This window comes from Prunus dulcis, chromosome 6 (assembly GCF_902201215.1).
Source record: "Prunus dulcis chromosome 6, ALMONDv2, whole genome shotgun sequence".
In the NCBI taxonomy this organism is placed as follows: Eukaryota; Viridiplantae; Streptophyta; class Magnoliopsida; order Rosales; family Rosaceae; genus Prunus; species Prunus dulcis.
The window spans coordinates 1856909-1871286 of record NC_047655.1 but is presented as its reverse complement, the minus strand read 5'-3'; the positions used below and the strand labels follow the sequence as shown (position 1 = coordinate 1871286).

At 38.2% G+C, this 14378-nt stretch overlaps 2 protein-coding genes across 2 annotated transcripts; both read right to left on the bottom strand.

Annotated features, from left to right (window-relative positions):
• Positions 1-874: 874 nt before the first annotated feature.
• Positions 875-4405, bottom strand: LOC117629847. The gene is made up of 5 exons (XM_034362479.1): positions 3893-4405; positions 2626-2711; positions 2228-2533; positions 2000-2083; positions 875-1630 (listed from the first exon to the last, which is right to left on the bottom strand). Exons 1-5 carry the CDS (start codon positions 4265-4267, stop codon positions 1174-1176), a joined length of 1308 nt encoding a protein of 435 aa, XP_034218370.1. The 5' UTR covers positions 4268-4405; the 3' UTR covers positions 875-1173.
• Positions 4406-4902: 497 nt separating this feature from the next.
• On the bottom strand, positions 4903-9661 carry LOC117629846 (WEB family protein At5g55860). Its single transcript, XM_034362478.1, has 3 exons — positions 9140-9661; positions 7521-7729; positions 4903-6932 (listed from the first exon to the last, which is right to left on the bottom strand). The coding sequence occupies exons 2-3, from the start codon at positions 7695-7697 to the stop codon at positions 5148-5150; spliced, it is 1962 nt and encodes a 653-aa protein (XP_034218369.1). The 5' UTR covers positions 7698-7729; positions 9140-9661; the 3' UTR covers positions 4903-5147.
• Positions 9662-14378: the final 4717 nt, after the last annotated feature.

Here is a 14378-nt window from a genome sequence, read left to right as displayed (position 1 = left end):
CTGCATATATGTTTCCTACAATAAGTGACTTAGTTGTATCTCGTTTAATCCATGGCCTAAATGGCCTATATATATAGAGGCTTTTGGCGATATTGGACGCACTCCGGGAGGGCGGACGACAGTCGGAGGCGTCCGCGAAGCTGATTGCAAAATTGTAGAATTCCGACGGCCCCGTCCCGTTTGGAGAATGACCCTTATGGCACGGCTTAGTCAGTTATTCTCGCAGTTCAGATAAGATTCGGACCGCCACTTCTTTGAAAACATGGTTCTTGCCTCCCTCCTTTGAGCTCGTCCATTCGTTGAGTGATCATATATATATGTTTCCTATATCTCGTATAGCACAGTTTTTTTTAATACTAATTTTATTTGAAGCAACAATTTTACTTAATTAATATTAATAATTATAATAATTGTATTATAAATTGATCTAATAAGATTACAGGGGACTACTAGGGTGTGTTGGTGTAGACCTAATTTGTCTAATGCACGGGACTAGACAGTGGAAACCTTTGAATGTTTTTTATTGTATGCCTAAACTTATGGAAAGAAGCCCCTTGACGGGTTTAAAGGTTTGCTAAGATTTACTGCTCATCAGATTGATCACTGGTTTCTTGCATGATTTTTTTATATATAACAGAAATAAATTACAAAGAGGATCCCAAGATTCCTATTATCGCATAATATGCGTAAGCATCTTGAATTATTATGGTTCGGAGAAATTATAGAGTGGTACGAATATACTTGCATTATCATTATTACAAATGCCTTTTTTCAGTAAATTTGTTTTCCGAATAACATTCCTTCCATTCCAACGTTACAAGAAAATACTGAAACAGCCTGCTTCCTGTTAGATTGATGAATATCCAACATACCATACTGAAGATTGTGTCAATATAAAAACACGAATTCGGTAACACATTGATATATATATGCACAAGTACAAATTATATCCCAAAACAAAGAAGAAAAACACAACTCAAGTATCCCCCACCAGCGTTCTTACACATCCACAAACGTAGCCCAAACCCCTTCCCTTCTTCTATAAGCACATTACAGACCTTTCCGCAGGGGCCTACCAATTAGATCTAGAATCAACTTCTCATAAAATCTTGAGAGGGGTTGACACTCTAGCCTGTACTATGATCAAACAACACAAAGATTGGATTCAAGTTTTCATCTCAACTGTTTGTAGCAGCTGTAAGCAATGCCAACTGACACAGCAGCACAAACAACAGCAAAAGCTGCATATGTATCTTCACGCTCCCAGCTCTGAAACCAAGTCGGCATAGCACAAACCTTGCGCTTGGAGGCCCCTTTTCCGCTATTGATCCCTGAAAGTAGCTTCCTGCTGCTTTTTTTCTTGTCAGTCGTCTCCTTTGCTGCCATCTCATTCAAATCAGGACTGTTTAACTTTTCTATGAACACAGCATTCTGGCAGCAAGAAGAGTTTCTATTTTCCTGGCAACATCCGCCAATCTCAACTTGAGATCTACATACACTAGTATTCATTTCCCTTTCCTTTGGTTGTGTCAACTCTGTAGCGCTTTTTCCCACATTTGTCTCGCCATTAAGATGGAGCCTTAGTTCTTGAGATTTCTTCTGCTGTTCTTCTGATAAACCCATCTGACCCCTGAAACCAGACCATATATTTCCATCACTACCTAATTCCATAATGCATGCATACAAGAGGAACACAAAAACTCAAACAAGAAGAGTGACCACTTCAGTAGATTTGCAGATACTAATTTTACACATGTTGAACAAACTATTTTCTCTTTATTTTTCAATTTCTTCTTGTTCTAATCAGAATAAATTTGCACAGCCAACCACTCTGATTTAGGTGCCAAAGAGGAGCTTCCTCTAAGATCAAATTGTACAACTAAACATGGTTACAACAATAGAGCCAGCACAGAGATAATCTGATTCAGAATCATGAAAAAACTGCTTCAAAAGCCAGCCTATGAATTATGAGAAAGAATTGAAGATGTAAAAGGATTACCTCCATAGCCAGTCCAAAATTTCTCCTTTCCCGATATGCTGCTCAAGCAATACAGGTACATCTTCTGGAGCAACATATCCATACCTATCAGAAATAAAATGATCAGCTAACTCAAATATCACTAACCAAGTAATAGAATTTGAATAGAGTGAAAAGCTATACCTACTGACAATAATAACAGAAAAGAGAAATAAAAGTAAATGAATCAACAGACACAATTCCCCTTACCAGTGGCCAGTGACTTTTCTGTTGAAATTTGGTCCAAATATAATAACATTTCCTGCATACTTATGCTCCCCAATGTGTGAACATGGGCTAACAGACACTTTACCTTGAAGACCATGTAATTCTATCTCTTCTCTAAATCTAGTGATCAGGGGAGGTCCACAGACTCCACAACGGCGATCCCGAGACCCATGAGAACATACAAAAACATATGAACCCTTCAAAGTTTCAGGAGTACCAGGCAGCCATTCACCATCCTTCACTAGAACTTCTTCAACAAATGTATCAACATCAAAATGTGTCAATCTCCTGCAATTTTATCCCTAATTTTATTTCAGTATCAAATTTCGAAGGGGATCAAGAGTGTATGTAAAAGAATTCCAATGGAACTCGTACATGACCTGTATCGGATCATGTCGGGGAAAATTAATACATCACCATTGGATGTCTCAGTTCCATCATGCCCTTCACATATTGTTAAGCGAGTCTAGATGAGGAAAGAGATGAAAGAGACAAAAAAGAGTTGTTAACCTCAACCAAAATTATACATCCAATTATGGAAAAAAAGAGAAAGAAATAAACTGGTTAAGACATGCTATTTTAAGCAGCATAGAATGTGCAGCTAGTAAATCCAACTGCCAGCAATGGTCAGTAAACAACCGCATACGATTACACCATAACAACATCACATCATTCATTCATCTGGCTACGCAACTTATCTACTACTTGTTTTCATTTCATTCCATTCATTATGAAACAAAATTCGTAGAGAATGGCAGTCTAGTGGAAAACAATTCCCACCACACCGATCCCATAATCATCAAATGCAAAGATGATTGTCACATAGAAGTAAACACAGAAGAGAAATGAAAAACTATCATGTTATAGGTCAGATCATTCTATACCATGTTTGAGACACTTTGTTGGTGTGATACTGTTCACCTTATTCCCTCTCCTTCAACTACATTCTAAAACCACAAGTAAACACCAAAGACCAAAAAGATTCTTCACAATAATCACTCCTTACTATTAAAAAAGGTAAAAAAGAAAATACGGATCATTGAATCTCAAAAAACTGTTGTTCAAGAACCCAAATACTTCATTCATCAACCTCAAATTTATCCATATCTAAACTCTAACAATACCCACTCTAGAATTCTGAAAATTCCACACAAGCAGACTCCAAAGCTACTCCAAAAGGACACCCAGACCAAAACCCCACTAAAAATACAAAAGGTACCCCCTTCATGTTCAAGCTAATAGATACCAAATCACATGCTTCCAAATCAGTCTTAGAATACAAGCAATCTAACAACAGCGAAGATCCATTTTAATTCACCACATTCAGAAGCAACCCGCATTAAACCTGAAAGCACAAAAGCACCAAACTACACAATTCAAAAACATATGCAATCCACTCGATTGATCAAAATGTATATACAACACAGTAAATCACACACCTGGAAATAACCCTCTAAAAACAAGAAATCCACAAAGCAAATAAAACCCATTTCAACCGACTGAATTTGAGATCACAAAAAAAAAAAAAAAAGACCACAAAATATCAAACACACCTCCTATAATTCAGTCCTAAAAAGCAAGCAACCCACTTAGATTCACTAAATCAAACACCAACCGCCATCAAAACAGAAACCAAAATAAGCATACCTCTTTCTTCATATCACCCCTCCTAGCCATTACCGCGGCATAGAGCAACCTTGGCAATCGATCAAACTCGGCGGCCTCAATTCTGGGCGGCCAAACCTGGGGGTTCTTGTAGCACAAAAACACGTGGCGCTGGTAAAACTCGACAGTCCCGGCGAGTTGGCTCGTCCGAAACTCAGGGCGTGAGAACCCAAACTCGGCATCGCTGCTAGTATCAGCAAGTAAACCCTCGTTCTGGAAGCTCCCAGAGGCGCTGCCGATGTGGGAATTTGGGTCGGAGAGAAAGCTGTCAAATGGATCAGAGATGATGATTGGCGAGGAAGACGTTGATGGGTTTGTGAATGTGAGTGAGTCGTCTCTGTCTCTGGCGCTGGCCATGGCTGTTGGTACTGAGCTTGAATTTTTCAGGGGCTGCAAAAGTTCCAGTGGTATGGGAAGTGGCGAGTGGGATGGGCTCTCAGTGAGACTTGGGTCACCGAATGGCAAATTACGACACGTGCATTTATTATTGGAGTCTCTTTGAGGTGCGGTATGTCTTTTTTGTTGGTGATATCTTTCTATTTCTAACCATAGTAATTTAAATTACTCTAAATTATTTTAAATTACGGTGAAAGAGATCTAATTCCCAGATACAAATGAAATGAAAGAGAGATCAAATTCAAATACAAGAGATGAATGTCAAATGAAAGAGGAGAAGTAAAATCGATCTCGGATGCAAGGGAACGAGCTATTCTAAGCAACTGGCCTGCTCATCTTGTCCGTATTCAAAATCTTTTTAAGTTTTTACAATAAAAACAAAAATCTTACAAACCCAGATTCAGATTTGAATAAATAAAACACTAAACAGAAGTGTATAATCAGTAGTTGTTTAGGTGTACAATCAACTTGAACTTTAATCTTTGGCCTGAGCAAGTTATGAAAGAACCATGGTTTTGATGTAAGAGTGGATTAAAATGATAAATGGGGTGGTGGTACCTGCTGCAACCAAAAAGAATATGATGGAAGCAAAAGGCTTAAAGAAGTCGACACTTGATTTCTACAGCAAATCTTCAACATATAATCCAAGAATTGTTTGTCCAATATACAAAATCACACTCTCCCTGGAGTTACATCCAAGCTCATTAATTTGACAATCCTCTCTTTTTTTCCCTCCACAATAGACAAGGATCATAGAATTTTCACAAAATGAAGACACAACCGAACTTGTTCATGTCTACAGCATTCATAGTTCCACAAAGGTCTGGGCAGAATACAAACATCAAAGGGGGTTCTCACCAGGGAGATAAGAAGGGGAACCGCCGTCGACCTGGCTCTTTTTTCTATTGAACATGCCACTCAGATTAGGCAGAAGTGTTTTTTTCGAAACAGACGTCTTCTCTTTGTCCAACTTCCGGGCCTCAATAATTTTCATTTGAGGGTTCTGCTTTTGAATCCTGTAATGGCGTGGGGATGATTCCACTGACATCTCTGTTTCTGCCAATATCCGTGATGCAGCTTCAGCTGCTTTCTTTTGCTCCCGTTCTCGCCACCTTCGGAGCTCTCCTTCCACTGCCTTCTTGGCTGCTTCAGCCATTTCTGCCCTCTTTTTGGCCTCCTCAGTTGCAGCCTTCATATCCTCAATTTCCTTCTGGGTTGCCTCTAACCTCTTCAAGGCCTCATTTTCACTAGCCTTCACAGCTTCCACCTGGGCCATGGCAGCAGCCACTTTCATTTCTGCTAATGTATCAGACTCCTCAACCTTTCGGCTCAAAGATTCAAACTCTTCCTTTGATATAGTGATCTTCGCACCAGACTCAGAAGTTGATGCTCGAGCAGCATTAGTTCTCTCTGATAAAACTCTAATCTGTTCAAGGGCTCTTTCTTCAGCTGCTTTGGCCTCTTCAGCTTCTTCCAAAGCAAGTCTCAGCTTCTTCTCCGCTTCTTTTACTGCAATTTTGGTTGTTTCCGCATCCTTCCTCAACTCCTCTGCTTTAATCTTCATCTCTTCTGCTTCTCGCCTTGCATTTTCAGTTTCCAAGGATAGCTGGTTTAGTGTAGCTATCATTTCATTGGAAGCACCTCTTGCTTGAGACTCTTCTGCTAGGCATGCTTCAAGCTCAGACTTGGTTTTCCGCAGTTTCACATGTAAATTCCCAGCAAGCGATTCTGTTTCCGCTTCCTTCTCCTTCAGTTCAGCATGCTCTTTTTTCACGTTCTCAAGTTCCAACTTAAGTGCTTCAACTAAGCTTCTGAGACTGCTTTCCTCTTCTGCTACTTTATGCAGTGATTCCTTAGCATCATCCAGCTCCAAAGTGACAATTCTCACAGAATCTAAATCAGAAGCCTTTGCATTCTCCATTTGCTTTTGCAGAGCCCCAACTTCATTCAACGTTTCAGAAAGTTGTGCTTCAAGATTTCTAGAGAGTTCTGGATCAAACTCTTTTCTCAGAGAAAGCAATTTTTTTGTTGACTCTTCCAAGGTAGCTTTATACGACTGCCTCAGGACATCCTTTTCAGCAAATATCTTCGCTTGCTCCTGCTGGGCTTCCAAAGATGCAAGCTTCACTTGCCCAATTGATTCCTGCACAGCTGAAATTTCCTTGGAGAGCTCAGTAACCCTCTCCGCATTTTCTTTGGCTGCATCTTCAGCTTCTGCTGCCTGCTTGAAAGCAGTAACTTTTGCTTGCAAGGATGCATCACAGTCCTGACGGATTTTCTGTAACTCCTGCTTTGCAGCATTAAGTTCAGTAATCACATTCACATACTGTGCTCTTGCTGTTTCCAAGTCTTGTTTCCAAGCACCATCAGTTCCAGCAAGGTTGCCAGAGTTTGCTTCTTCAAGTTGCTTTGCCTGACTTTTTGCAGCTTCTGTTGCCTTTATTGCAGATTCCTTAGATTCACTGAGGGAAGTCACCTTATTTGTCAGATCCTCAAGAGTTTCCTTAGCCTTTTCAAGCTCCACAAGTGCTTGGGTTTTCGTAGTTTCAGCATTCTTCAGTTGTTCCTTCAACTTGTTCAATTCTTTCTGGGCCAGGTGAAGCTGCGTCTCGTTGGCTAGTACTCTCTGCATTGAAACATCACACCAAAAAAAAAAAAAACAGGATATTAGAAGAGCATGCATTGACCAAACAGTTGTTGCATTATAATGAGTAGAATTTCTGTGGTAGTTAATAACCTCACAATGATGAAGAGTTCCAATTAATCAGAGATTGAATGGAAGATTACATGAGTGAGATAATCATTCACATCCATAGCTACAAATATACAACTTCCTTCTAGAAGTAGCTTCTAAACTAAATAAATGGAAGGTTGAAATATTGGGTTCACACAATTTGGAAGGTCAACTTCAGTACATGGATTGAAATTACAGAACATGCAAACCATCTATGACGTACCCAAAAAAATTGCTACAGAATAACCTTTGCTAACCGTTTCAAACAATAAGCTCTTCTTTTTTTCTGGTTAAAAAAGATCTCTAGCTTATTTGAATTTTAAACGCAGAGAAAATGTATGTTCACTACCATCAACTTCCCAATAACTTGTGGAAAACAAATAAAATTAACCAAGAAGTGAAGCAAAATATATTTTCCAATTGTCAAATATAGATATAGACGCGGACTTCCTAAATTAAAGAGTAAGGAATCAGAAATACCTCTGCTGAATGAGGTTTTGTCTTCTTAATGGCAGGTTTTTCCCCAGAGAATGCGCCTTCTCCAAATAGTGTAACAGCATCTTTAACAGATTGGAAAGGTGCCCTTGTGTCGATCTCTCCCACCTCCACTTTAGGACTAGGAGAGCTTGTAGCACTTTGGCGGTCTTTTGCAACCATACTGCTCTGTTTTTATCTACTTCAACTACTCGCTAAAAATGGAAAACATATTTTTACAAAATGATGTTAGGGAAAGGACAAATGAGGATTACAAAAAGCTGCCAACCCCACATGTCTAGCAACTTAACATGTAATTCAACAAAATGCTCATTAGTTTTCATACAAACAGTAAAGGCAAGGCATACGGCCTCATAAGACATGATTACAAGGGTCAAAAAACAGATTAATGTAAGAAACGGCCTCAATCCCAAGAGGAGCTATGAAATTTTAAAGAAACTCTCAATCCCAAGAGGAGCTATGAAATTTTAAAGAAACTCTCAATCTAAGGCAAGGGTTGATACTAATAACCCATGCAGAGTCCAAGTTTCATTAACTGAGGCCTTCTCAAACCTCTTGCAGCTATGTAATACCGAATGGGAATGCTGCAACATATCAATTTAAAACTTGGCCTTCATTATGGCACCAGTATGAAATATGACTCAATTCTACAGAAGCCTTTCGATACAACACATTCACACTCAAGCAAGGGGAAGAAAAGTCAGTCTTTCACACCCATAACCCTTAACTTGAGACTGCTCTTCTTCACAATACACCCAGTTCCGCCACCCAAAAGTCCCACCACTTCTCATCACCTCATAAATAAAAGAATCCTACAAAATCCATCTCATAAGGTCTCAAGTGCATCAAGCACCACATTAATGTTCTGTCATATTCAGAAGATTTGTAAAAAGGTTAACGATGGCATAGCCAATTAGTTAACATGAAAAACCCACCAACACCAGTTATAAGACAGTCCACACTATGGGTGAAACCCGCCCTTTTTGTCTATAATCTAAAAAAAGGCCACAAATCCAATTTTCCCATTGACGCACCATCGTTGTCGTTTCATTACAGACATTGGATACACATACGAAATTCTATAGATATTAAAATGGGGCAATTAAATTTTGACACGATCATCTAACAGGCCCTAGACATTTTTCCAAAACTACTTCCCAGAGTTCTGAAAATGAATAAACAACGGAAACCAATGAAAAGAAAGAGAGAGAGAATTCAATTTTCATAGTACAGTCTAACAAGCCTTGCTGACGGTTCACCACAACTGGTTCAATGATTTAGAACTAAATTCATAAATATTCAGCAAACGACTTTAATCATGATACATCTCTACCTTTTATGACAACCAATCCTTCAAGAAATGGGCCCAGATACTTAACAACTCGTCATTTCTAATAATGAAATAGTCCTTAAAAATTCAAGTAAAAAACGCTCTCTTGAAACTAAAAAAACAAATTTAAAAAGTACCAAATGATAAATAAAAACTCTTAGATTTCTTTACAATTATTCAGTGAAGAACCAAACAATAATGCCATCAAACAAAGCTGAAAAAGAGGAACTTGAAAAGCGGCAAAGAATCAAGAAAAGAGGTGACAGTTGCTTACCCAGAAACCCTAATCAAAGCCACACAAATCTACGCACCACAAACCCTAGAAATCACCAGAGCTCGAAGCCAACGCGCCAGTGCGATCATGCACATAACGACGAACTGTGACCATCTTCACCGATCTTCATCTTATTCAAAAGCCAAAACCCTGTAAAGTTCCCGACCCAAGAACCAAAACCCACCAAGAAAAGCTCAGGACCAGGCGATAATTCGCAAGAAAAATTCAAACTTTCTCGGCAGAGAAGGTGTTTTCGCGGAACAATAAAGAAAAAAAGAAAGAAACTTTGAAAGAGAAAAAAGAGGAAAGAAGAACCAATCTTTGGGTTTGAAATAGAAATGGGTTTTGTTTTTCTTAGACAATAGAAACGGTTAGAGAGAGTCTACAGTGTTAGAGAGAGGAGGTTTGAAAATTCGAAAGCTGTTGGAGACAAATTTTATATCAGCAGGTCAGTCTGTGAAAATAGAGAGAAGGAAGGAAGTATCTCGTGGAATATCTTGTCCTTACCTGTCTTTTTTGTGCATGCACCTATTGTACCATAAAGATCCTTTTACCCTTTTTCTTTTTCAGCTGGTTAAAGGTACAACGCTCTAAAGCAATTGGTCAACAAGTATAGGGAGCAAACTGCAGAGGATTGGGGCTTGCACTATGTTGTTGAAGGTGGGGAGTGACATGCGATGACGTGTCCCCCCGTCCAAGACAAGTGTGACTTGGTGACTAGGACCAAGGGGAAGGTCGGACAAGAGAGAAAGAGATGGGTTTAGTTGGCTTGTGAATTTTATTAGTTTGCCTTTTTGCCCTTTAGTTGTTTCTCTCTCTCTCTCTCTCTCTCTCTAACCCCAAAGTTCATCTGCTAAAATGTCACACCAATAATTCTAATTGCTCAAGTTCCTATTTTTCTCATGTGATGTGATAGGGGGTTTGGATAATGGATTATGTATGGTTGACCTGAAAATGGACCGGCAACTTGCAAGTGTATCCAAGGTTCATTCATCTAATAATAAATAATAAATAATAAATGATCCACTATAAAAATGTAAATTGGAATTTCATCCAATTAGCTATGGGGTTTTTTTTTTAAATAATTATTTTTCTACTTGAACTTATTGGTGGGAATACAAAATACATAAATACTCTGAGATAAGTCAAAGGATCTAGCTCGGGAAAGGGATATCATAACACCATAAAAGCTAATTGGGTAAATCCATGTGCCACATAGAAAGAGTTTGCAACTCTTGGAACCCAAATAAAGTGACAATGCATTGCAGATGCAGACATCTTGCATGAAGCTACCTCCATGTTGTCCCAAAATCAAAGGCATGAAATGATCTCCTAACTTGGAAGATTGTATTTGATCTTTGGCTAGTCAATGGATTGAAGGTGGTATTGCTTGGCATCTCCTCCATTCTCTTACCCTTTCTCTAGAGAGCCAATAAAACTAGGTTAGTATTTTATCAAGATCTCTTCTCAATACCATAGAGGTGGTCAAGTTGAAAGAGGGAATGGTAAATTATAGAATGTTTCTAGCAAATACAAAACAAAAAAGAACCCTTCATCCCAATTCCCACCTGCTAACTCATCCCATGCCCTCCTCGAAATCAACTTTTTATGTAATGACCAGGCTGGGCTTCATGGCCAAATCCAAATTTGGAGGCCTAGAATTAGAGTGGCCCAAGTCCAAAATTTGAAGACCTGGATTTTGGACATGCCCAAGTCCAAATTCTGGGCCAACCACAAACCAGACAGTTTTCAAATTTCCTACACAAAGATTGACACGTGGGATGCTGACTGTGAGCTACCCATGGTTGACAGCTGACATAATGCATGGCTTGTGACACTTGGCATCAAATTTTCCCTAATGATAAAGATAACATAAAAAAACTTGGACTTTGCTTTTGGCTGGAGCCAAACTAATATTCCCAACATGGCAAGCATCAAAGAAGCAAAAGAGCAACCACAAGGCCCAGAAGAGGCAAAGGCAGCAGAGGTAGCAGAAGAGACTGAGGCAAAGCCCTAGAAGACAGATATCTCTGGTTATTTACAATCGAACCAGGGATATGGAGATGATGGCATTATTTCCTCAGGCCAGGCCAGAGAGACCACAAGGTCGGCAGCAATGCTGATGATGGCTCGGGCGATGTAGCAGACCACTTTAAACGTGTGCAAGATTGAGTGAGTGAAAGATGTAAAAAGAAGAGGGTCCAATCCAAGTTTTGCTTTGTTTTTGTTTTAATCGTTTTGGCCTTCGTAGAATCGTATAGTGTGGGATGAATATGATATACGTATGTTGATGGACACTCTCCGCATATTTTTGTTCACTTTGTTGTCATTTCATGTACGTGATCGGGAACTTTTTCTTCCACTTAATTTCTCATTCTTATCAAAAGAGAAACATTATCATAAAATACCATGATTTTTATTATTATTTAATAAATACCATTATATATATCTCATAACAGTATTAGAACATTTCCAATCGAAGTGTCAAATGATAGGATGAATAATATTATGTAGGGCTAATGACAAAATACCTCATGAAGGTTTGGGATCATTCTCGATATGGATCATAGGATTTCAATTTCATCAATTTACACCTCAATGTTTTCAAATCTGACCAATTTAAGCATTCTTGAAGAAATTGATGAGATTCAATATTCTTGTGTGTATGTTTGTTTACAAAGAAGGAACACTATATAGGATAAGAGGCACAACTAACCACACATTTTTCCTAGATAAAGCCTTAATTAGCCCATTGACTTAAGGAAACGTAAAATACAAGAAACCACAAACTGACTAAATACAAGAAATTGACAAGCTACACTACTACAAAAAGTGAAAAAGACGACCAGAAAACAACGACGGTCTAAGTGAAAACCGTCGTGGTTTTTAAAAAGACGACGGTTCTAGAAACACCGTCGTGTAATACCACCTTAGACAACTAAAAATTGGAGATTCAAATGGCTGTTCAAAAACAACGACGTACCTAAATAAACAACCGACGTCTATTTGAAACAGATTTCCGCAGTGTAAAATCAAAGCCAACAAAGAACGGCAGAAGTTATGAATCGACCGACGTAAAAAGTAAAGACGACGATTTCAATAAAAGCCGCCTTTTTTACTCATAAAATAACACGACGAGGTTTTCGTATAAGACGCCGTATAATTACAAACAAATCCACGGCTTTAAAATACAAAATATCGCCGTATTAAATTAATGTACAACGACGAAAAATATAAATATATCGACGTCATTCTCGTTTAACAAAATAATCTACGTCGGTAATTTTAAATCTACCTTAATATAAACGACGAGCAAAGCATTGACAATGTCTTCATCATATCTCCCAGCAACTACTGATTCGATTGCTCATGCTTTAGAGGCCATCTGAAGCCATTTCTATTCTTTATCGCATTCTTGAAAACCATCTTCTTCTTCTGAAGCTCTACGGATAAAGGAAGAGGCTATCACAAATCTGACGGATCTTCTTAGTAAAGAAAATCAAGCAGAGGATCGGGCACATCTGATCTTCAGATTTCCCTGAGAAGCGAACTTTCCTTCGACAGCGAGTGGAGGCCAGGCTTGCATCTCTTTTGATGGAAAGCAAGGAGTATTCAGAAGCACTAAGTGTCCTAACAGGCTTGATCAAGGAAGTGAGAAGGCTAGTTGACAAGCTTCTTCTTGTGGACATAGATTTGATGCGAGTAAGCTCAATTTCTCTTTGAGAAAGACATCCAAATTATTGTCTTTGAGATGTGAGAGACAGTGTCTCTGAGAGAGGAAGAACTTGGAACCCCAAATTTTAACCGCGAAAATGAATGAAAGCGACAAATTTATAGAATAAATTTTTAAAACCAACGGCGGTCCGAACCAAAAAACCGCCGTTTAAATTGTACAATCAACGTCGGTAAATTAATAAATCCACGTCGTCTTAGTCTTACTTAAGACGACTAAAAACGACGACATAAAAAAAAAAACAGTCGTTGTTTTTATATTCTTTTTTTATTTAAATCTGTCATCCAAAAAAGAAACTTTACATATTCCTGAATATTAATTTCCTTCATTTTAAATTTCCTCCAAAAAAAAAACTCTATTTATAACGCACTGTAATTGAAAAATAAACTGAAAAGTCACGGGAAAAAAAATTCTATTCATAATTTAAAAATTAAAATCCTAACGACGGTTATATTAAACCTAACGACGTTAAATTGACGATTCCACGTCTCAAAAACAAACATTGTGTCGTGTTAGTTAAAAACGACGTAGTTATATGTAACTGCCGTATTATTTTTTTGAAATGGTTTTATATGTAAGCAACTTTTCGTCTACTTGACTTACACATGCACAGTTTCCAAACCCGATTAAAAATTTCAATCTCCCAGAGAAAACTTTTCGTCTTTTTTCCTGTCAGAGCACTGTCAGAGTTTCTCATCGTCTTCCTCTCGTCTTCTTCGTCTTCTCTGAACTTAAACATCGATCATCTTCCTCTTGCTTTCATTGCACGCAAAAGGTAAGCTTTCATTTTCACTATTTTGGTTACTGTTTTGCATGCTCATACGCTTTTTGTTTGAAAAATCTTTTTACCTTTTTTCTGGCCAAAATCATTTTACTTCTTTCCAAGTTTGATAAAATATACAGACAAAGAGGGAAAGTTTCCAACTTTGAAGACAACTACCTCAACTAAATAAGACGACGGTAGTTCTTATTTACGTGGTTAAATATGTAGACCACGACGGTTCGTCAGTCGTTCTACCGTCGTCTAAAAATTGACAAAGTTGTTTTTAAAATAAAGTCTTTTTTTATTTGCTTGTTTAATTGCAGGTTTGATTTCTCTGAACAATGGTTTTTGTTTTTCCCTTATTTGATAAAATATAAAGAAAAAGAAACTAGGGTTGGTATCTAATATAGACGACAGTCTGTCTTATTGTTTTACGTCGGGTGAATGTTAATACCACGACGGTGTATTACTATTGACGTCGTATGAAAATCAATACCACGACGTTATATAATTAATGGTTTTACCACGACGGTGTATTACTATTGACGTCGGGTGAACATAAGTACCACGACGTTATATAAATAATGGTTTTAAACATTTATTACGTCTGAGATTATTTCATTGCGTCGCTTAAAATCATATCATACGTCGTATTTTATTAATAACCGTCGTTTGTGTTCTTAATCTTTTCCTGAAATATTTTCACTTGCAGTTTTGTCTGCTAAAATGGTTTCTCAACAACA

Coding starts and splice junctions, on each gene's coding strand:
- LOC117629847 (XM_034362479.1), bottom strand. CDS start 4,267: ATGGCCAGCGCCAGAGACAGAGACGACTCACTCACATTCACAAACCCA. Junction 2,534..2,625: donor CCCGACATGATCCGATACAG/GTCATGTACGAG, acceptor ATAAAATTGCAG/GAGATTGACACATTTTGATG. Junction 1,631..1,999: donor ATTTTGGACTGGCTATGGAG/GTAATCCTTTTA, acceptor GTCTGGTTTCAG/GGGTCAGATGGGTTTATCAG.
- LOC117629846 (XM_034362478.1), bottom strand. CDS start 7,697: ATGGTTGCAAAAGACCGCCAAAGTGCTACAAGCTCTCCTAGTCCTAAA. Junction 6,933..7,520: donor CAAAACCTCATTCAGCAGAG/GTATTTCTGATT, acceptor GTTTCAATGCAG/AGAGTACTAGCCAACGAGAC.